General features: G+C 36.9%; 2 protein-coding genes and 1 long non-coding RNA gene across 8 annotated transcripts in view; 2 read left to right on the forward strand and 1 right to left on the reverse strand.

Annotated features, from left to right (window-relative positions):
* Positions 1–10,746, reverse strand: part of CENPC (centromere protein C) — an 81,435-nt gene extending 70,689 nt beyond the window's left edge. For all 4 annotated transcript variants that reach the window (XM_049630550.1, XM_049630551.1, XM_049630549.1 and 1 more), the window contains exons 1-4: positions 10,583–10,746; positions 6,328–6,374; positions 1,398–1,468; positions 593–687 (exon numbers count right to left, since the gene is read on the reverse strand). In XM_049630550.1, coding sequence (XP_049486507.1) covers positions 593–687; positions 1,398–1,468; positions 6,328–6,374; positions 10,583–10,600 — 231 coding nt within the window. In that variant the 5' untranslated portion in view covers positions 10,601–10,746. The remainder of the gene's footprint in view (positions 1–592; positions 688–1,397; positions 1,469–6,327; positions 6,375–10,582) is intronic.
* On the forward strand, positions 10,690–13,564 carry LOC125922773 (uncharacterized). 2 transcript variants are annotated; one of them, XR_007457781.1, is made up of 4 exons: positions 10,690–10,764; positions 11,018–11,167; positions 11,714–11,786; positions 13,381–13,564. It is a non-coding gene; the product is annotated as an uncharacterized LOC125922773 (long non-coding RNA). The 2 variants fall into 2 exon arrangements; XR_007457780.1 differs by lacking the exon at positions 10,690–10,764 and having other exon boundaries at positions 10,906–11,167.
* Positions 13,565–19,343: 5,779 nt separating this feature from the next.
* Positions 19,344–24,145, forward strand: part of STAP1 (signal transducing adaptor family member 1) — a 45,312-nt gene continuing 40,510 nt past the window's right edge. The window contains exons 1-2 of one of the 2 annotated variants that reach the window (XM_049630554.1): positions 19,344–20,722; positions 22,555–22,733. In XM_049630554.1, coding sequence (XP_049486511.1) covers positions 22,614–22,733 — 120 coding nt within the window. In that variant the 5' untranslated portion in view covers positions 19,344–20,722; positions 22,555–22,613. The remainder of the gene's footprint in view (positions 20,723–22,554; positions 22,734–24,145) is intronic. The other variant, XM_049630553.1, reaches the window with a different exon arrangement.

Here is a 24,145-nt window from a genome sequence, read left to right on the forward strand (position 1 = left end):
TATTTATTTTTGAGACAGAGACAGACAGAGCATGAACGGGGGAGGGTAAGAGAGAGGGAGACACAGAATCTGAAACAGGCTCCAGGCTCTGAGCTGTCAGCACAGAGCCTGACGCGGGGCTCGAACTCACGGACCGCGAGATCATGACCTGAGCCGAAGTCGGCCGCCTAACCGACTGAGCCACCCAGGCGCCCCTGTTTTTGTTTTTTTTATTCATTCTGAGAGAGAGGGAGCACAGAGAGAGAGGGAGAGAGAGAGAATCCCAAGCAGGCTCCACACCAATGAGCCCTATGCGGGGCTCAAACCCACAAACCATGAGATCATGACCTGAGCCGAAATCAAGAGTTAGATGCTCAACTGACTGAGCCACCCAGACACCCCAAAATTTTATAATTCTAAACCCAGACCTCCAATTTCAAACACAGGAAATGTCAAGTCAGAATTTTCACAAACCACCTCCAAATTATAGAAAGTCAATGGGAATATAGGATTCCCTTCTAAGAATAAGACTTACAAACAACTAAAATAGATGTAACTATATTGTGTAATGCTTCACTTATTAAAGCTGTATCAGCTCTCCTTTTTGACTTACCTCTTTGCTTGATGACTGAATACAAATGTCTTCCATTTTAGGTGTTGAATAAAGCACTGATTTTGTAGAATTTGTGCTAAAATCATTGGTAAGACCTTAAAAAAAGCAAAAAAAAAAAAGTTTAAATGACATATGGTATAAAATCTTTGAGCTATAATTAAAAGAAGCCCTACATGAAATGTGAAGACGTTTGCTGACTCTTTAAACACAATTAGTTTAAATTACATACAAACATCGCTTCAATATTCAAATGTGCCTAGAAGACATCAGGAACTGAAAAAGACAAACAAGATTCCTGAAGAAATAATGAACCAGCTCTTCTTTCAGAGCTTATATAGAAGAAATATTTTTCCACTCTCTGTGTTTGTTTCTTTGGTTGGCCTATTCTCTTTTTCAATACCTTCTGATGCTGACAAGCACTTAGAAAAGTTTTTGCAATAATTCACCATTTCTTTAAAATGAACTGCGAATCACCAAACATTCTCTCTTAGGGATCCTAAGAATTCTGCACATTTATTCCCATTACATGAAATACTTTCTCTTGCATAAGATAATTATTTATGGACTTCTAGACCATAGAACTCTAGTGTGACCTAAAGGAAATGACAAATTATGCTCATTTTTGACAGTATTATCCTTAGTGTAACAGAAGGTAAAGGATTGCACATGTACTCAAAATTCCTGGAAAAACATTTTACATATATTTATTTAAATACTAGGATACATTTGCTGAATTTAATATTAATGAATATCACAAATTTTCATCCAACCCAACCCTCAAGTCCATCTTGAAATGAAGCCTTACTTTTTTCTTCAAAACAATCTTGTAAGATTTCCAGTATGTTTTGGCCTTGCTTCGTATTAATGTCAGGTGCTCTAATAAGAAGGAATGAAGGGAAAATGTCACATATCATTTCCATAAGACACTTGCTATTTATGTTACCATCTACTTTGAAAATTTCATATCTCATTATAAAATGTTATTTTACTTAATGGGAAAAATATCACCTTTACTATGTAAGGACAAAACAAGTACTTGAGTCCAAGAGTTCCCAGAAAAGTATGTGAAGCAGTATGTCATTATGTATAATAACAATTATACTCCTTGAATGAACAGTGACATCTAAAGCCATCTTAGACCACTTTTATATCTAAACAAGAACATCAACATTTTTGAACAAATCCAATCAGTACTAAGACACTTCTTTAATAAAAACTCTATAGTCACAAGTCCTAACAGCTCTAAGTAACAGTCTTCCCTACAAGTTCTCAAATGCACTTTTGATTCAGTATCATTACCCTTAGCAGCTTATGAAACAGTATAAAATTTTAACTGTAATTTCACATGCAGTTGTAAGAAATGTTATAAAGGAGATCCCTTGTTCACTTCATCCCGTTTCCCCCAGTGGTAACATTTTGTAAAATTATACTATACAATCACAACCAGGATGCTGATACCAATACAATCCACTAATCTTATTTAGGTTTCTCCAGTTCTACATATACAGTTGACCCTTGAACAAAATTGTTATGAACTGCATGGGTCCACTCATAAACAGATTTTTTTCAGTAAACATATTAGAAAATTTTTTGGAGACCTTCAACAATTAAAAAACTTGCAGACAAACCACAAAGCCTAGAAATATAAAAAATATTTAACAAAAAGTTAAGAATGTCATCAATGCATAAAATAGATGTAGATATTAGTAGATACTAGTCTATTTTATCATCTACTACCATAAAATACACACAAATCTATTCTTAGAAGTTAAAATTAATCAAAACTTACATACACAGTACACAGTGCCATTTATAGTCAAGAGATATAAAGACACAGTATTAAATCATAACTGCATAAAATTAATTATAGTTCATGCTATAACACTACTATAATAATTTTGTAGCCACCTCCTGTTGCTATTTTTTTTTTAACTTTATTGATTTCTTTTGAGGAGAGGAGAAAGTGAATGTGAGCGGGGGGAGGTGCAGAGAGAGAGGGAAAGAGAGAATTCCAAGCAGGTTCCGTGTTGTCAGCGCAGAGCCGAACACAGGCTCAATCCCACGAACCCCGAGATCATGACCCAAGCTGAAATAAAGAGTTGGACGCTTAACTGACTGAGCCATCCAGGAGCCCCCATCTTGTTGCTATTGTGGTGAGCTCCCTTGTTGGTGACTATCCCTTTAAAATGCCCATATAACACTAATCATCTCTGAGTGAACAATTCACCTCTCCAGTAAATTGTGTATTGCAGTAAAAAGTGATCTCTCATACTTCTCCCACTCTTCATCATGTTTAGTGCAATACCATAAATCTTGAGTAACACCAGGGACTCAACAAGGTTACCACTAGTGATGCTGGAGGTGTTCCCAAGAAACAAAAAAATGTCATGACACTACAAGAAAAAGTTGAATTACTTGATATATACCATAGATTGAGGTCTGCAGCTATGGTGCCTGCTACTTCAAGATAAATAAATGCAGCATAAGGACCACTGCCAAAAAAGAAAGGGAAATTCATGAAGCTGTCTTTGTAGGCTAGAGCAGGACAAAACCTTGCACTTTCTGCAAAGTACCTTTTGATCTTGTACGGAACATACAGCTTTTATGTGGATGCAGGAGATGCTATAAAGAAGGCATGATTATGATTCTAATATGGTTTGAGAAAAGTGAAGTCATTACAAGACAACTTAAAGCAAAAGGAAGATGAAAGATCTAAAGCTGGAGAATTTAATACCAGCAAAGGATAGTTTGATAATTTAGAAAGAGATCTGACTTAAAAAATGTCAAGATAAACAGGAAATCAACTTTTGCTGAACGAGAAAGAGGCAGCAGATGAGCTCCCAGATGCCATTAAGAAAATCACTGAGGATCCTCACAAAGGGTATCTCCCTAAACAGATTTTAATGCAGACAAAAGTGTTCTATTCTAGAAAAAAATGCCACAAAGAGCATTTATTAATAAGGAAGAGAAGCAAGCACCATGATTTAAGACAGGAAAGGATAGGCTAATCTCTACTGTTTTGTGCAAATGCAGTCAGGTTTATAATCAGGACTGACCTTATCTATAAGGATGCTAATCCCTAGCTTTGAAGGGGAAGTTAAACACCAGCTGCCAGATTTTTAGTTATACTACAACAAGAAGGCTGGACAATGAGAACCCTTCTTCTGGACTGGTTCTATCAATGCTTTGTCCCTGAAATCAGGGAGTACCCTGACAGTAAGAGACTGTCTTTTAAAGTTCTTTTCGTATTGGACAATGCCACTGGACACCCAGAACCACAAGAGTTCAACACAGAAGTGAAAATGGTCTACCCGCCCCAACATAACACCTCTAGATTCGGGGGTCAAAAGGATCTTTAAGACTCATTACACATGGTACTTTAGGGAAAAGTCTGTCAACACTATGGAACAGGAACCCAATAGAGACAACATTATGAAAGTCTGGAAGCATTAAAGCATTGAAGATATCACTGTTACAGAAAAGGCTGTGAACACCATCAAGACCGAAACAATAAATTCCTACTAGAAAAAACTGTAGGCAGATGTTGTACATGACTTCACAGGATTTACAACAGAGCAAATCAAGAAAATCATGAACATGGGGCACTGGGATGGCTCAATCAGTTAAAAATCCAACTCTTGACCTCGGCTCAGGTAATGATCTCACAGTCTGAGATGGAGCCCCACCTTGGCTCCGTGCTGGGCGGGAGCCTGCTTAAGATTCTCTCTCTCCCTCTCTACTCCCACCCTCACTCAAGCATGTGCACATGCTGTCTCTCTCTCTCTCTGTCTCTCAAAAAAAAATAATAAATAAATAAAAATTAAAATAAATACATAAAATAAAATCATGAATGAGATTATGGATATGGCAAAAAAGTTTGGGGGTTTCAAGATACAGATTGTGGAGGAATTCAAGAGCTAGTAGACATCACACCAGAGGAATTAACAGAAGATGACTTTATGGAGATGAGCACTTTCACAACAGTACCAGATGATGGGGAAAAAGATATACAAGAAGCACTGCCAGAAAACAAACTGACATTAGACAATCTGGCAGAGGGTTCCCATTATTCAAGACTGCTTTTGACTTCTTTTATAACATAGACCTTAGTTACAGGCATACAGGCACCGAATTAAACAGTGGAAGGATTGGTACCATATAAAAACATTTTTAGACAAATGAAAAAGCAAAGTCAGACAGAAATTATGATGTATTTGCAAAAAGTTCACTGAATGTGCCTGCCTCCCCTTTTACCTCCTCCACCTCTTCCACCTCTGCCACACCTGAAACAGCAAGACCACCTCAACCCTTTCTCCTCCTTCTCAGCCTACTCAGTGTGAAGACGATGAGGATGAAGGTCTTTATGATGGTCCACTTCCACTTAATGAACAGTAAATAATCAGCATGCCGTACCATTAATAAACTGTGTTATGTGTGTATCTTCATGTGAAAATCTAGTTAACTGTACAGCAAGACAGGTAGGAGACATTTTTAAGTCATCATCATCATTGTCTAAGTATTCAGTGTGTAGAACATCATGTGCAAAACTTGAATGAAGTGGGTAAGTGATATTTAACATAAAACTAATAATCTGTTTATTTTCTTACGGTCTTGTAACTTTCCTTTCAAAGAAGTACATTACCATACAGCACGCCTGTCATCACAGGTGTTTTTTTAAAAAGACTTAACAATGTTTCTAATACTGTATTATGAATATAACTATAATACCATATGCCATAAAAATTTTATAATGATTCATTCATTAGTGTACAGACTAGGCTACCACGAAACAATCGTATCGATTACACTAGACTACCATAAAGCAATCATATTGCTTTCATTATCAGTACGTTATACCTATAAATATGAAAATGTGAATTTCTTTTCCACATCACTTTTTCATATTTGATGTCTAGTGTTAGTAATATGTATAACATCTACAGTGTTTTGTATCATATAACTATATCGATGTAGGTAATGACAGATGATGTAGATAATGAGAGAGATGATATATTAATAAAATGTATCAATAAATACAGTACTGTAAAAGTATTTTCTCTTGTGATTTTCTTAATAACATTTTCTATTCTCTGCTTTATTAATTGTATTATTGTATTATTTTATGTTATTGGTAAGGCTTCTAGGCAACAGTAGGCTTTTAGTAGCAAGTTTTGGGGGAGTCAAAAGTTGTACGAGGATTTTCAACTGTGCAGGGGTCAGCAACCCTCACCCCTGAGTTGTTCAAGGGTCAACTGTACTCATTTGTGTGTTTCTGTTCCTATTTAATTCTGTGCCATTTATCACATCTATAGGTTCAGGTATCACCACCACAGTCAAGATACTGAACAGTTCCACACCACAAAGATACTTTTTATTTCTTTTTATAATCTATACGCACATTTTCTTTTAGCCCTACCAAATGAGCTCTATCTTTGTAATATTACCATTCAATCCATTCTATAGACTGCTTTCCCCATGGCTGTCACTTATAACTGAGACTACCTGTTCCTGATCCATAATTTATCAGGTGAATTTCTTTTCTCACTGCCATTAAGTAGTCATTACACTGCTTGCGTTAATATTTCTCTGTTAGTATAAAATCACTAAGATGACTATACTTAATCAGTGGGCACAGAAATCATGTTAGACAGAAGTAATTTCTCCCTTCTTCTTTTAAAAATCACTTCCTAAAAATGGAAATAAAAATGACCTTAAAAGTTAAATATGTAACTCACCTGGACGGTCGGCAAAATCTTCTTCTGTAGTCATTTTTGAGATGATCCTGAAAGAAAAGTAAATCATCAAACTGGTGAAAAGTTAAGTTCTTCATTTGTTCATTCAGCAAGTTTTGCTTATTGTCTATTACAGTACCATAAAGAGGAATTCTTCTGGATCAAGTGAAGGAGAACTTGCCTCATATCTACTGTTTCAAAATCTTTGCTTATACTAATTTGTTCACCCTGGGAATCATTCCATCTTCCTCCCCTTACTCCCATACCTTTCCCATCATCAAAACCACAACTATCTGGGCTTCCAATAATTCAGGCTGGTTGATAAGCAGTATCTACTTATCTCCTTTCCTTGCAGGAAGATTCCTCTAAAATAATAGTTAAGGGCTACAATGGCATAGACCAATGAAAAAGACAATGAAGAGAGGACCATCTGTTAACAAATTTAAGAAATTTGTAGAAGATGGAAAATAAATGAAGTATGTTAATTGATAAAACAGAATAAAAGCAGTAGCAGACAAAAGTTAGTTCAGAGGATCCAGTCTTTGGTGAGGAGTAAAGCTGATCTGCCCAGGAGAAAACCATAACAATGCAGAACTACAAAACTCAAAATATGAGGAGGCTAAGAGTGAGAAAGGGAATTAACAGAGTAACAGACTCCCACATCCCCTATCCCTATAAACACAAGTTTAAAAAACTGTATTCTATTGTCTGTCTTAAATATCACCAGCATCTGTGGATCAGGAGACACTCAGAGGTCTCTAAAACAAAACATGAATATCAAGATATAAATTTTAAAAATGGAGAAGAAAAAGGGCCAAGAGAAAACTGATACCAAGAATGAGAAAGAAGAGCATAACCCAACATACACACTTGTTGAATTATTATGTTGTACACCTAAAACTAATGTAACACTGAGTGTCAACTAGGCTTCTATTTAAAAAAAAAATAAAAAAGAGAGAGAGAGAGAGAGAAAGAAAAAACTTGAAAAAAACAAAAACAAAAATCCAATTAGTACCTTCAAGAGAGATTTGCAATACTGGACTCATAAAACAAAAGTGATATACTATAAACACTAAACAACTAAATTAAGACCAAGAAAAATTCTTAATAATTAAAAACATGATTGCCTAATGGAGAAAAAGTCTCTTTTAGCAAATGGTGCTGGGAGAACTGGACAGCAACATGCAGAAGAATGAAACTGGACCACTTTCTTTACACCATACACAAAAATAAATTCAAAATGGATGAAAAAACTAATGAAAAAGGAAACCATCAAAATGCTACAGGAGAAAACAGGCAGCAACCTCTTTGACCTCGGCTGCAGCAACATCTGACTTGACATGTCTCTGAAGACAAGGGAAATAAAAACAAAAATGAACCATTGAGACCTCATCAAGATAAAAAGCTTCTGCACAGTAAAGGAAACAATCAACAAAACTAAAAGGCAAACAATGGAATGGGAAAAGATATTTGCAAATGGTGTATCTGATAAAGTGTTCGTATCCAAAATGTATGAAGAATTCACCAAACTCAATACCCAAAAAACAAATAATCCAGTGAAGAAATGGGCAGAAGACAGGAATAGACACTTTTCCAAAGACATCCAAATGGCTAACAGACACATGAAAAGATGCTCAACACCACTCATTACTGGGGAAATACAAATTAAAACGACATTTAGATACCACCTTACACCGGTCAGAGTGGCTAAAATTAACTACTCAGCAAACAACAGATGTTGGTGAGGATGTGGAGAAATGGGAACCCTTTTGCATCGTTGGTGGAAATGCAAACCGGCACAGCCACTCTGGAAAACAGTACGAGATTTCTCAAAATATTAAAAATAGAACTACCCTACAACCCAGAAATTGCACTACTAGAAATTTATCCAAAGGATGCAGGAGTGCTGATTCGAAGGGGCACCTGCACCTCAATGTTTATAGCAGTGTTTTCAACAATAGCCAAATTATGGAAAGAGCCCAAATGTCCATTGACTGATGAATGGATAAAGAAGATGTGGTATATATACACAATGGAATACTACTCAGCAACGAAAAAGAATGAATTCTTGCCATTTGACCCAACTAAAATATATGGTTTAAAACAAACAAACAAACAAACAAACAAAAATGAGAATGAGCGGAAAAGCTACAGGCTAGAAAAAAATATCTGCAAAAGGTACATCTGAAAAGGACTATTATCCAAAATATGCAAGGAATGTTTAAAACTCAACAATAAGAAAATAAACAACCCAATTAAAAACTAAATGGGCCAAAGAACTTATACCTCAGATAAGATGTACAGATGGCAAAAAAGCATATGAAAAGATGCTCCACATCACATATCATCAGGAAAAAGCACATTAAAAGCCACAATGAGATACCACTATACCTATTAGAATGACCAAAATCTGGAACACTGACAATGCCAAATGCTGGTAAGGATATGGCACAACAGAAAACTCTCATTTATTTATTTATTTATTTTAATGTTTATTTATTTTTGAGAGCGAGAGAGAAAGAGCATAAGCAGGGGAGAGGCAGAGAGAGAGGGAGACACATGTCCGAAGCAGGCTCCAGGCTCCAAGCTGTCAGCACAGAGCCCGATGCGGGGCTTGAACTCACAGACTGTGAGATCATGACCTGAGCTGAAGTCAGGTGATTAACCGAGCCACCCAGGTGCCCCAACTCTCATTTATTTTTTAATATAAATGGTACAGTCATTTTGGAAGGCAGATTTGGTGGTTTTTACAAAAGTAAACAGACTCTCACCATGACTTAGCAATCATATTGCTTGTTATTTACCCAAAGGAGTTGAAAACTTATGTCCACACAACAATCTGCACAGATGTTTATGGCAATTTTATAACTGCCAAAACTTGAAAGCAACAAGATGTCCTTCACTAGGTAAATGGATAAAGTGTGGTACATCCAGACGATAGCATATCATTGAGCACCAAAAAGAAATGAACTACCAAGCCATGAAAAGACATGAATATCTTAAACGCGTCATTCTAAATGAAACAAGTCAATCTGAAAAGGCTATGTATGTATGATTTCAACTATATGACATTCTGGAAAAAAGCAAAACTATCGCGACGGTAAAAAGATCAGTGGTTACCAGAGTTCAGTGGGGAGGGAGGGAGAAATAGGCAGAACACAGAGGATATGTAGGGTAGTAAAAACACTCGATAATACAAGAATGGCTACGTGTCATTAGACTTTTGTCCAAACACACAGAATGTACAACACCAAGAGTCAGACTTAGTATAAATTATGGACTTCGGGCAATAATGATGGGTGAATGCGGTTCATCAACTGTAATAAATACATCATTCTGGTGGGGGATCCTAACAACAGGGGTAGCTATGCAGGTGTGGGAGTAAGGGGGTATATGGAAAGTCTCTGTACCTTCCTCTTAGTTTTGCTAAGAACCCAAGACTGCTCTAAAAAAATTAACTCTTTAAAAAAAGGAACCGTGGGCATTAGGTAAATTTTATTCCCCTCCTCTTCCTACAATGAGAATGGCTTTATTTCTGTTTAATTCTATACAATATAAACAATGTATGTGCTCACATTAAAAGGACGCTCTACAGTATTTTTTACACATCTTTATGCAAACAAGCATTACTTTATAACTTAAGTGGGATATTATTGGTGAAGATTTTCTTAAAAAGAGAGATAAAGTAGAAAACACACGTTTAGGGCAGGGGCCGACATGGGTTGTACAATATATAGTAACTATAAGCAAAGTGTGAAATACAGAATACTGAATACCAAGGGAGTCCAATAACACGGAAACAAAAAATTAGTTCCCGCCCCCTTGGGCATTCATACCTTAAGCACTTTTTAACTAACACCTGCCTTTCAGAAAACTTTACCAGTAACAAGCACTCCACAAATAATATGCTTCTGCAGACCAGCAAGTCCACACTTTTTAGGCGTTTCAAAACTTCTATAGACAGAAAATTATTTGGAGGACTAGAAACCAGAGTTAGACCAAAACAGTAGCAATCACAAGATTCTCTGAAGAGACAGATGCCATCACAACCAAAACTAAAACCTGTGGGGAAACAATACAAGGAAGTTAACTCCTGGCTATCAGCACACGATCAGCTCTGATCTCAAAAACTTGGCGGGCTTTTCCACTGAAATCTCCAAGAAGCCACAGTAAAACATTTCATTCTCTCCCGCCCCGAGCGCAGGTGCCAGGGGCGGCCGAGCTCCCATACGCAGAAGCGGCAGGAGCCTGCACTTACCAGACCCGTCGCAGCCATTTTCCGACCCGGCCCCACCCGCGCCGGGGGTCTGGCACGCAAGCCCTCGCGGGCCGTGACTCGAAGAAGCCCGGCACAGACAGAGTCGCGGGAAGAGCAGTTAGGCGGCACCCCAGGAGCGCCCCTGAGGTGGGAGGTGGCAAAACTGAAGGAACTGCGAGCTAGTAAGCGCGCTACCGACGCTCTTCACCCATTGGCTCGGCCCTTCCGGAGCACCCAGCGGTCTCCGCGGTTTGAAACGGTCTGCACATGCGCAAAACGAACCGCTCAACCGTACAGAAAGCCGTTAAAGGCCCGCCCTCACATTGGACACTCCAACAGTCCCGCCCCTCGCAGGGCCCGCCGCAGCCCCGCCCCATCTTTCCCATAGCCCCGCCCTCCCTTTCTCTAACTGTTTTCTCCTCTTTTGCTGGCTAGGCAATTGGAGGATTGAACGTAAAGCTGGGGATTTCCGTAAAGCTGCTCTGAGCAGGCGCCGTCTCGAGAACAGCCTTTATTCTTGAGCCGGGTGTAAAACTTGTCAGCGGTTCTATTACAGAGTAAAAAATAATACTTGGAAGGATAAAGGTAAAAATTGCAGAAATCGTTTGAAAAGAAATAGTTCATTGTGCGGGCTCATCCTCCACACCGAATCCATCTATGCATCACCTCTGAAAGAAATAACAATGTAACGTTGATGATGATAACGATGTATTCTTCTTTCAAATATGTGGGTAATATTTTCATGAAGCATTGCCAACAAAGTGACTTAGGTAAATATATGTCATTTAAGTATAATGTCCTGAAAGGAGACCTAAATCAGTAGTCTTGAAATATACTCAGCGACTAGCTGTATCATCTAGAATAAAATTGTGGCACTATTCCGGGTGTTTCCTTATTTATATAATTATATAATAGGAGAGCTTATAAATGCTCTGAAGACTTGACCATTTTATGATGCTATGAAACTTGTGTTCTATTTTTGTGATTTAATAAAAATTTGCACAGGAATTTTAATCATAAAATACATTACTTATTGAATAAATTCATTAATCAAGAGTTGAACTAATAAACTTTTAAAACATGTAATGATTTAACAAATGTTATCACCTATGGTTTGTTTATTTTTGGTAGGGAAGAGGTACTATATATTAACTCTACAATCAGACTGGGTTCCATTCTACTCCCAAGAATTCTGTTATAATGGGTAAGTTGATTAAACTATCTGTTTCTCAAGTCCCTTGTCTGTAAAATGGGAATAATATTAAAGTTGCTGAGATATTGGGTTAATTCATTTTAATATCTAGGTGAAATGCCTGGAACATAGTAAGAATTCAATAAATAACGATTGGTTTTATTATAGGGTTTTGCCAATCAGACTACATTATATAATATGATGTCATATTTGGAATACATTATAATAAAAAAACTATCATTTATTCCATACACACCATATACTGTTTTTTTTTTCTAAATGCTCTCCATGCACTAACTTATTTTATTCTTAAAACATTCCTGTTAAAAGAAGACAGCTAGTATCCCCATCTTACAGACAACAGAAGTGGGATAGTGTTTAAGTAACTAACTGCCCCATAATCACACTACCATTAAATGGCAGAACTGGGGGTGAACCCTGGTATTCTGATTCCAGAACTGAGCACTTAATCACTACACTCTTTATTTCTCAGTGAGAAATTTTACCAAGCACAATCACCAATGTAAATTTCCACATATAAAATGATATTCCCTGTTTCCACTGGAAACTAACTCTCAGAGGTATTTTGTGAAACTTGAAATGCAGTGACATGCTGGTATCGAATGCAGGGCACAAAGGGTGTTGGTAATAACTACAGAGAAAATGGAGCAACATTTTATGAAAACCAAAAGTTATGGAAACTCCACCATCCCCAAGCAAACTTTTCAGTTCCCTCTGCATCTGTCCTACTATTTATAGCCCCACAATGGTTTTGGCATCCTAAAATAGGATTGCTAGTTGATGGACTAATGTTTATAAAACCTAGATCTGTCATTATAGGCCCCCTGCGCACCCCCCCCCAAATACATTCAGACCTCTCTTTATGAACTTCCATGGTAACTGGATAAATCTTGAAGTTTTCCATCACAGCTACATAACCTAGGTGAGGAGTGTGTGTGTGTGTGTGTGTGTGTGTGTGTGTGTATCAGTCTATGGAATTATGTGTATGCGATGTGTATATGGGAAATAAAGTTTACAGAAGCTGAACTTAAGAGGGTACTAGAAACTTTTAGTTGCTTAGGATTTTATGCAGATAGTTTAAAATTGGTTAAAACTAGTTTAAAGAATATTTTAGACCTTAAAAATTACACTCTAAATGAACTTGCTCTAGGAATTGTAACACAATTCCTATTAAAATTTAAATTGTTCCTTATTTATAATAAACTCAAACTGGTAATATGTCCACCATTTACATATTAAATGTAATTTATGTACATGTAAATGTAATATGTACATATTTATAAAGTGTAGTTCATGTGACAGAATATTCCTCAGCAATAAAAACAAACTACTGATACATGCAACAACTTAGATGAATCTTAAAAGCTAGGTAAGAGAAGCCAGACATCAAAGGCAACCTGCTGTATGATTACATAAATATAACTTGATGAAATTATACACATAGAAATGAAACCAATAGTTGCCAGCAGATGAAGTTGGGGGTAGAAGATGCTGACAACAAAGGCCAAGGAGGGAACATTTTATGATGCTGGAAATAGTCTATGTCTTCAATATAATACTCTTATGTTTTTGTCAAAACTCTCAGAACTGTGCTCCTAAAGAAAGGATGACTTTTGCTATATATTATACGTCAATGAACTGGACTTGAAAAATTAATGTTAGAGAGTGTTACCAAACCAAAGTGGACCCACTCCTTGGTGACTTACAGGCAGACTACACCAGGTGGAGTTGCCTCACAAGGTCAACTATTTGTACAAACAAGGAGATCACAGGGAATAATTTCCAAAACAGTGTCTCTCCAATGAGGGGAAAGCAGGCTCTTTTTATTAGGCCTTGGGATAAATATTCAGAAGGGATTTTAACATTATAATGAAGCTGAGGTCAGCTCTGGCACTTTGTTTTTCCCTTTCCTCCTCCTTCTTCTTCTTCTTCTTCTTCTTCTTCTTCTTCTTCTTCTTCTTCTTCTTCTAAATGTTCACTTATTTTTGAAAAAGAGCACGCGAGCTTGTGAGGGGAGGTACAAAGAGACAGGGGGACAGAGGTTCCAAAGCGCGCTTCACGCTGACCCATGAACTGTGAAATCATGGCCTAAATCTCATGCTCAACCAACTGAGCCACCCCACCTCTGGCACTTCTGATTCATCTGTGCAAGCACAGGGGATCAGACCAATAGAGAGAGAGAGAGATAACCAAATGCAGTGTGGGAATTAGGGTCAGACTGTGATTCAAAACGAAGCCATAAAGAGCATTAAGCAATGGAAAACTAAAGTAGTAATTATTAAATGACAGGGAAATGTAAAATTTTCTTAGATATTATAATGCTACTGTGTTGATGTAAGAAAATGTCCTATTCTTTTAGGATAAGGATATACATATGAAGTATTAAGGGGTAAAATGTGATGTTTGTAAGTACTTTGAAATGGTTCAGTTAAAAAAAAAGATATAGTTACAGCAAATCTGGCAAAACGCTAACAATTATTGGAACTACATGGTAGATGTGTAGGTGTTTATTAATACTGCTCTTTCAGGGATGCCTAGGTGGCTCAGTCCATTAAGTGTCCAATTTCGGCTCAGGTCATGATCTCATGGTTCATGAGTTTGAGCCCAACATCGGGCTGCATGCTGACAGTGCAGAACCTGCTTGGGATTCTCTCTCCCTCTCTCTATTACCCCTGCCCCACTTGCATTTTCTCTCTCTCTCTCTGTCTCTCTCTCTCTCTCTCTCTCTCTCTCACACACACACACACACGCACACAAACACACATACAAAATAAATAAATAAACTTTAAAAAATAAAAATACTGCTCTTTCAGCTTCTCTGTTTGTTGGAAACTTTTCATACTAAAATGATAGGGCAAAGTGGCATTAATAAAATTACTGAAGTTCTCAAAATTTTTGCAAAAAAATTATTATGCCAAAGTGTCATAGACTCTAAGTCTAAAGCTCTCTTTTGGCCAGCAAAAGAGCAGGATGCAGGATGAAAAATGAGAGATGGCTAATGTCCGGGAAAAGACAAGAGACCCAAATAAGGGTCCTTGCCCCGTTTTTTTTTAGGATCAGAAGGCTTACAAACATGGTGATGGACGTGCACAAAGAGACAATAAATCTGTGAACATTAACTTATGAACATGAGGGAAAGGAGGTCTTGAAGATATTCAGGGTTAGGGGTTTGGGTTAATACAAAGAAAAATCCTGATGCCGGCAGTCGGGCAGAAAGTTGTTTACAGGAGACATGAGGCACCACCTCTGTTTATCTTAGCTAGTCTAGGGGAGGAGACAGATAGGACACGTGACCTCAGGGTTAACAAGGCACCTTTTTTTTAATAATCATCTCTGCTCTGGGCTGCCTCATCTCCAGCGCAGTGGTCTATAGCCCAATTTACCTGTTTACCTAACTTGGTCCTTCCTTCCTGTGAAAGCAGCTTTCTGCTATAGCACTAAGTTGGGGGTGCTTCCGCCCTGCATATCTAATCTTGTTTTTTTCATATACCGATGTACTGGGTGCCTTTGTACCTCCCTATTCTTGGTTGCCTTGTTTGTTTACCCAAACTCAGGTGTTAGCATCCTATGGCTTTGTACTTCTTTATTGCCTTGTTAACCCATTGGCAAGCCCGGGGGATTCCTAAGCTTATTCCTCACACAAAAGTCAAAAGTGAAAATATTAGCAATTTACTATAGGATAATTTTGTCAGAAAAAATTACACTCCAAAAATCAATTTGTAAAAATTATAAACATTTCAATTATAACTTAATTTGCTAAAGTGAAATAAACTTATTTATATAATTTTGGAGTTTATTTTTTAATATAACATTTAAATTTTTAAAATTCTTTACTGTCAAATGTTGTTCCATGTGTTAAGTACACTCACTTTAAGTAGGCTTTTCTCTACTAAATTGGCTCTTCTAAGACTCTAATTGCCAAATTATAAAGTGTGTTTGCAGTATGCAGGTAGGTGGCAGCAACGTTCACGAAAACAATTTTATACAATGGGTTAAAAGTCCCCATGAGTTCTTAATTGAGTGCTACATAAAAATCTTTACAGTTACCTCTGTGCCAAGTGTTTGATTCATAGTTGCTGTTGAATTCTATTATATATATATATATATATATATATATATATATATATACATACATTGTTTCTCTTCCCAAGAACACAACAGGGGCGACTGAGTCAGTAGGTAGAGCATGTGACTCTTGATCTCAGAGTTCTGAGTTTGAACCCCACACTGCTGGTAGAGTTTCCTTATAAAAAAATTTTTTTTAATAAAAAGAACACAACAAATACACTATTCTCTGGATCTCCATTCTGTAGACTGTAGTTTACTTCTAGTCAGCATAATTCTGAAAAATTAGCTTTTGTCATTTAAAACACATTTAGGGGTGCCTCAGTGGCTCAGTCGGTTAAGCATCAGACTTTGGCTTAGGTCATAATCTCACAGTTTATGAGTTCAAGCCCCACGACCGGCTCTGTGCTAACAGCTCAGAGCCTGGAGCCTGCTTCAGATTCTGTGTCTCCATCTCTCTCTCTGCCCCTCCCCTGTTCGCAGTCTGCCTCTCTCTCTCTCTCTCACAAATAAATAAACATTTAAAAAAAAATTTTTTTAAAGAAAGAAATAGGGGCTCTTGGGTGACTCAGTCCATTAAGCGTCCAACTTTGGGTCAGGTCATGAACTCACAGCTCATGAGTTCAAGCCCCACATCGGGCTCTCCAGCTCAGCACAGAGCCTACCTCAGGTCCTCTGCATCTTCCTCTCTTGCTGCCCTCCCCTGCGTGCTCTCTCTCTCTCTTTCTCTGTCAAAAATAAAACAAACATTAAAAAAAATAAATTTTCAAAAAGTACAATTAGATTTTCAAAAGTTTAATACTTTCTGCATTATAATTTAACCTTGCAAAGACTTAAATTACTTTAGTGGTACTAGGCAAAAATTTAAATAATAAACATTAGTAGTTATTGACACAGATATATGCTCCAGACAAGTTATATGAAAAAATGTAGTTTATCAAATATCATGTACTTATCTGATTATGTAAATATACACAAATAGAGAAAAAGTGCCAAAAAGGTGATGGTACCCATCCAAACCGTGCTAATGGTAGATGGTGGACGAGCATGTAATTTTCATTTTTTTAATTTATGCCTGAAGACTTGTTTTTTCTAGAACTTATATAAGTAAATTTTCCATTTATTAGGAAAAATTAAGAAAATATTTTAAGTATTTATAAAGCATGCTATACGAGATGTTTGTAAATTTAAGCACCTATAGAAATTCATAAACAATCAAGTGCCCAAACTATAGCTTGTAGGCCATACCTAACAGTGGGAAAGGGTGAAAGAAGTAGGAAAATAAACTGCAAACAAAGACACAAAGCAAAAAGGTCATAATCTCAGTTCGTGTGTTTGATTCCCATGTCTGGTTCTAACCAGACTGGGCAGCACTGGGATTCTCTTTCCCTCTTTCTCAGCCCCTCCCCCACATGTGCTTTATCTCTCAAAAAAAATTATTATTTTATAAATAAATAGGGGCACCTGGGTGGCTGAGTTGGTTGAGCATCCGACTTCAGCTGAGGTCATGATCTCATGGTTTGTGGCTTAGGGCCCTGCATTGGGCTCTGTGCTGGGCTCTGCTGACAGCTCGGAATCTGGAACCTGCTTTGGTTTCTGTGTCTCCCTCACTCTCTGCCCCTCCCCTGCTTGCTCTCTCTCTCTCTCTCTCTCTCTCTCTCTCTCAAAAATAAATTTAAAAACATTAAAAATAAAAATAAACATTAAAAAAATATTTTAAAAAAGGAAATGCTGTGCTATTGACAGAAAATCTGTCAGATATTGTAGAGTGTTCATGTTTGCAAAATGAACTAGATTACGAACACCTTCAATGTTAGCATAAATTCTCACTTCTTCCTGTAGACAGTGCAGAACTATATTGATCAGGGGTCACTTCTATAGAATAGAACTCATAATAGCTACTTTAGGCAAAAACGGGATCTACTAGAATGCATTATTGGTTTACAGAATTGTTGGGATGGAAGGAGAAATAACATATTCAGGGCTTTCAGGAATGATTCCTAAAGATACACTGCAGAACTGAACACCAAGAGCCAGCTGTTGTATGTATAATCAGGAAGCAAACTGAAAAGCTGAGAAGCTAATGCTGGTGCTGGAATCTCCAGAACCATACTGACACTGCACAATCAGGAAGTCACTTCTGTTACAAAAGTTCCATGTCTAGGAAGCCACAACGAATAAGAAGTCTCCATGAGCAGGAAGCCTCCTTGTTGCTGCTGGCTCCAGAAACACATCATATTCACCGTGACAGGTACCAGAAAATTGACGTTCCATGCTTTGACTAACTATCACCACCCATGAAACTAGTGATCAACTACTGAGACTTCTGATAGTATTGCCACACAAAAAATTAGAAGCCTATAGACCATGCTTCAGCCTAGGGGAACAGCAAATCAAGAATAAATTCTGTTTCCATCTACCTTGCTACCCAACTCCAGCTCCAAAAAAAAGGTCTGGATATGTAGCTTTTAGCTTTTCAGCCTCTGCAGTAAAGAATGGCATACGGGAGTGCCTGGGTGGCTCAGTAGGTTGAGCATCCGACCCAGCTCAGGTCATGATCTCACGGTTCCCCAGTTCGTGGGCCTGAGCCCCATGTTGGGTTTTGTGCTGACATATTCAGATTCTCTTCTGCTTCAGATTCTGTCTCCCTCTCTGTCTGCCCCTCCCCCATGCACATGTGTGCACACTTTCTTTTTCTCTCTCTCTCTTTCTCAAAAATAAACATTAAAAAATAATAATAATGGCATACTGGAAGGGGCTGGAATGGATACTGAGCACTAACCTACCTTATCCCAGAAAGCAGCAGTAGTGGGGTTTTTTGGTTTTTTTTTGTTTTTTGGGTTTTTTAGTGGGTTTTAAATGAAGCAAAGAGGAAGAAAAATGTAGACCTAACCTCTCTTTGTATTGAGCTTGATATGGCTAAAACTAAATTCACTATTGCTCTACCACCCAAACTATCACCCTATCTGGAATTTTCAGTTTCTATTACAGCTACTATTATGCAATGATTTATCTCATTTAGAAACCTGTATCTGTGACATACAAGAAACATTTCTCGCTAATATAAATAATACCCTACACTAAAAAATAGTGAGAACATTTAACTAGAAAGACTTTTTATCATCCTAGATGCAACTCTTTGTACTAAAAATCATGTCAGCAAATTAGACCACTCTGACAGAGCTATGAATATCACTTCTACAACAGTGATTCCTTGCCTTTTTTTTTTCTGTCCCAAAACACCTAGTAGAATTTTTTTTTGAGTAATTATGACTCATTATGCCACAAAGTAAGCCACAGTCATTAAAATTAAAGCTGTATTCTTCAGTTATGGATGGTAAACATAAATGTATTCAAACATCTTCAAAATTTACTACAATGAGTTGTGATTGAAATGGCAATAAACCATCAATAAACATGTGAAACAAAGATCAGAAATTGGGAAATACAGGAGACAGGTTGGAGGCTCTAATACAGAGTGATTGATTGAATCATTTCTAATAAGTGGATAGTAAAGTACTTTAGAGAGGCTTAACTGTCATAAAAATGTGTATTCATTTGAATTGCATTATAACATGGATGACTCAAAAGAGCACTGAGATTTTGATTTTATATGAGTTAATCTTATACTTCATTCAAAACTGTTTAATTTGTAGCCATGTATCTAATGTATAACAAACTCCTGTTCATAGAGCTGATGATGGCTATGTCCAGCAGTTTGACAGTAACGTGATTGTTCTACACAGCAACAAAAGAACCCTGCGTCAACCAATGGTCACACATATCAGAAAAAAAGAAGCTTCTGTCACAGCAGAGGCTAAGAGCTCCCAAATTAGAACTGTATTTTCCAGCTGGAAGTTAGTCATTTAATCAATGGTTACTGCAATCTACTACCTATCAACTTCAACACAATCCCTGTATTTGAAAAACTTAGTTTCCTGTTGATACAGAATGTATACTAATAACTAATATACAGTAGGCCAAATACTGTAATAAAATATCTGTAAGATGCTGTGAAATGCAGGGTGAAAGCAATAAAATTTCTCCTTGGAGATGGGGAAGGCTTCAGGAAATCAGGAAATCTTCACAGACAAGGATATATTCAACTGAGGTCTTGAAGGGTAGGCAGGAAGTTGTCATTTTAAGAAGAACAAAGGGCACCCAAACAAGATATACAGTAGTTCGAAAGGTATGAGGAGATGCGAAAGACCATGAGGTATCGAGCCTATTGGGATTAACCAAAGTTATTAGAGGAGAGAGATTTTTTTTAAGGAGTTTCAATTTAAGGGCCCTGTTATGAAGGATCTTGTATTCTATGTGTGAGCACATTATTGGTGCTCAATATTTAGTGTTGACTGAAAAAAAATGAAAGAGTGCTCAAAAGCAATGAGAATCTATCAAAATGTTTTAAGCTGGGGAGTGACTTGATTAGATGTCATTTTAAATGAATTAGAGAAGAAAAAGTGTGAAAAGTAGGAGACTTCTGAGGAACCTAGTGTAGCTCTTGAGACGAGGGAGGAAGTTGTGATCCTAGATAAGTTAAACGGTTTGCTCAAGGGCTCAGCTGGTGAGTAGCAAAACTGGCTACTCATTATTCACCACCTAAAATTTGAGATATCTATAAGAGGATTTCCATTGTCATGATGCAGTTGGAAACTGTGAGCAGGTCTAACTGGCTAATAACGTTTCAGGATGTTTGCATCTCGTAGTTGTTGTTTTTTTTTGTTTTTTTTTTTTTAGGGAGACATCATTTGAACATTGGTATATTAACAATTAATGTGACTTGCAAATCAGCAAACCAAAGCAACGTCCAGAGGCTGATAAGCTGGTTTTTCTTTAATTTTGCGTATTTTTTTCATAAGGTAGGTAAGAAAGACATAGAAAGATGATTATTCCTCAGAAATATTCCTATGCTTACATTTTTCTAGAAGCATTCTTTTCTCCCTGGCCACAATGCCAGTGACTACTTTTCTCATATTCCAACCATGGCTGTTTCACAGCATCCTATCTCCCTCCCCTTCTTTCCATTTTCTGTTCTCATCTCTCCTTTCATTTCCTGCCTGTGTTACACCAGCTACCAGTTGCCAAAAAGGTGGATTAGGTCACTTAACAAATCAGGAGGTTTTCCCTTGTCATTCATTTTCCGATTATACTGAAACTGAAAAGTAGTGTGGTTTTACCTCAAAAAAAAAAAAAAAAAAAGCAGGACTTGTATTTTATCACTGGAAGTTTTGAGTAATAATAGGAAGGAGGTCTCGACTTAATATAAAAGCAGAGGAGAGACGCCTGGGTAGCTCAGTAGGTTAAGCATCCAACTCTTGATTTTAGCTCAGAGAATCCTGCTTGGGATTCTCTCTCTCTCCCTCTCTCTCTGCTCCTCCCCTGCTCATGCTATCTCTCTCTCTCTCTCTCTCTCTCTCTCTCTCAAAATAAAAAAAAAAATGAATAAATAAACGTAAAAAGATATATATAAGCAAGGGAGTGATTTTGAATCTTCAACTCCGAATATCTGTCTCAAACTGTTTTTATTTTGGATGATTAATTAAACACTTTCCTCTGGTTAACTGATAATTAGTCTATATTGCTGTACCTCACTTTGTAGACAATTTGGCTGAACATATCTACAGCTGCAGATCCAATGGAACCCATACTGGTGGGGAAAACCATGTGATGTCTCCATTAGGAAAGGAGGATCAGACTCGAGAGTCCTACCTTATTTTGATTTCTAAGAATCAGCTGGTCTCACTGGGGAGAATGCTCAGGCCGTGGCTATACTAAATCCATAGTAATTCTGAAATACAGAGGATGAAATAAGAAATGGTGGAACTTCTCAGGATCCCTGCAAAACATACCATGATTCCTTCCAGTGTTTCCTTCCCCCATCATTCCTTGCACAGTTCTCGGCCAAATCCAGTCTCTAAAGGACCGTTTCCCACGTACAACTACTGAATGCATTTGGGCCCCAATGTAGCTTTCTAAATTTTACTAGATAACCGTAGAGACCCCATCTATGCATCTTCGCATCAGTGATCCACAGCTCAGAAAGCATAAAAGAACAAAATAAAAGTTTGAAGTATTACAGCTTTCTCTGCCAGATATATTTTGCCAACTGGTAACCCATGAACTCAAAATTCTTACTGACAGAAAAGTAAAAAAATCCCATGTTGCCATGTGGTTTATATTTAGTGGATCATCAAAATAGGCATGGGATAAGGAACTCCAATCTTTAATAAAATGTAAGCAAAGCTCAGTCTTAAAAGATTTACAACAGAAATAGTACTAATAAAATTATCCTATAAAGTAATTTTTAATGGAGTCAAGTTAATTCAAGTCATATCTTGTGGGGGTAAAGATGGAAAGCAATAAATAAAAGAAGGTGGAAGAAAACAAATGTGACCTTGATGACTCCTCCAAAGTTTATATCCTCCACATCGGTTCTTTTCATCCCCTGGTGATATTAATCTTCTATTTATTTTGCTACTGTAATCCTCAGTAATTCTAAATTTGCATAGAGATCACCCTTTCAAAGTTGGTCTATGCCTGTTCTTTCTCACCTCACAAAAAGTAAAGGAAAAAAAGTGTGTGTGTGTGTGTGTGTGTGTGTGTGTGTGTGTGTGTATGTGTGTACTGTTGGTGGTTAAATATCGAGTTGGGACTTCCTCTTTGAACAGTTGCTTTTTCCTCTCACACAAAGGAGATCTCATTTTGTTTGAGACTGGATATAGTTGAAATCAAACCACACACCAAGAGGGTATGATGGATAAGAAGCCCCCAAAACCAGCTCCTCGCAGGATCTTCCAAGAAAGGTTAAAGATTACTGCTCTACCTTTGTACTTTGAAGGTTTTTTGTTAGTCAAGAGGTCAGAATACCAGGTAAGTCCATAGATGATAACGTTGCAACTAGCAGCTTCTGCCTTAATATAAAATTTGTTTCATGGTGATGTGATGTGACAAGTGCTGCCTTGTTTCTGTTGTGATTAAGCCCTCTTCCCTGAGCTCAGAAATATGATGCCAATTTTGCATAATTATAAAGACAATGTGTGGCTTAAGCACATTCAGGTATATATGTATGTATTATATATAATAATATAACATTCTAATGTTAAGTCACCAATGTAAAAAAAATTGAATAAGCTACATTTCCAAAGAATTTATGTAAACATAACGGAAGATTTCAGCTTGGAAGATAAAATGTTTGATATTTTTTTCTATTTACTAGTATGCTTCCACAATGACTTGTATCATTTAATACAAAATATTATGATTGAAATGAAAACTTTTGCTCTTCCTCTTAGTTGTTTGAAGTTTACAAATAATGGTAAAATTATTTTTTAATAGTAAACTTTTGTAAAAATAAATTATGAAAATGCTAAAATTGATATTGTTTAACATTAAATATAGTTGTATATTCTAAAAACATGAAGATAGTGACTTGAAAAGACAATATGTAGGTTGCAGTGTATGTAATATGTACACTAAGATATATAAATACATTCATTCTAACAAAATTCAAAAAGCAGTTCATATTTTTTTAAATGTAAAAATGAAAAATTATAATTAAATAAGTTAAAATCAGTGCTTTGAAAATACCAGTTATGGATAATTTGAAATTAATGAGAGAAATAAACATGAAAGTGTCTGTTACTAATGAAAAAAGAAATCATTAAGCTGGGTCAAATTTTATGAAATTTTAAAAGTAACAAAGTAGCAAAAATGTAAGTGTTTCAAGAAATGTCATAAGAAATGTTTAGTAATGATAATAAGATATGTTTTCTTAAGATTTATTAACGGAAAAATTGTGAAAATATCTACAATAGCACATTCGAGGTTTTTGTAAAGACATGGTAGTTTATATTCTGTTAGAGGTGTTAAACATGTATTAATAAATTTGTCAGTTATATTAGAATATTTTTTGGTTCCTCCTACATGCTTTTATTTTTTGCATCTTTTTCTTTTTTTCATTTTCATTTTTTTAAGTTTATTTATTTTTGAGAGAGAGAGAGAGAGCCTACACAAGCATGTGTGAGAGAGGAGGAAAGAGAGAGCAAGAGAATACCAAGCAGACTCCACACTCTCAGTGCAGAGCCCAATGTGGGCTCTTTCCCACCAACTGTGAGATCATGACCTGAGCCAAGCTCAAGAGTCGACCACTTAACTGACTGAGCTACCCAGGTGCCCCCCCTCTTATATGCTTTGAAAGTGAATTCTATCTTGTCACAATAGGTTAGCCACATGATTACTTTGGCAGGAAAGAGGAATTGGGAAAAAGAAATTTCTAATTTGTA

This window comes from Panthera uncia, chromosome B1, assembly GCF_023721935.1.
Source record: "Panthera uncia isolate 11264 chromosome B1, Puncia_PCG_1.0, whole genome shotgun sequence".
NCBI lineage: Eukaryota > Metazoa > Chordata > Mammalia > Carnivora > Felidae > Panthera > Panthera uncia.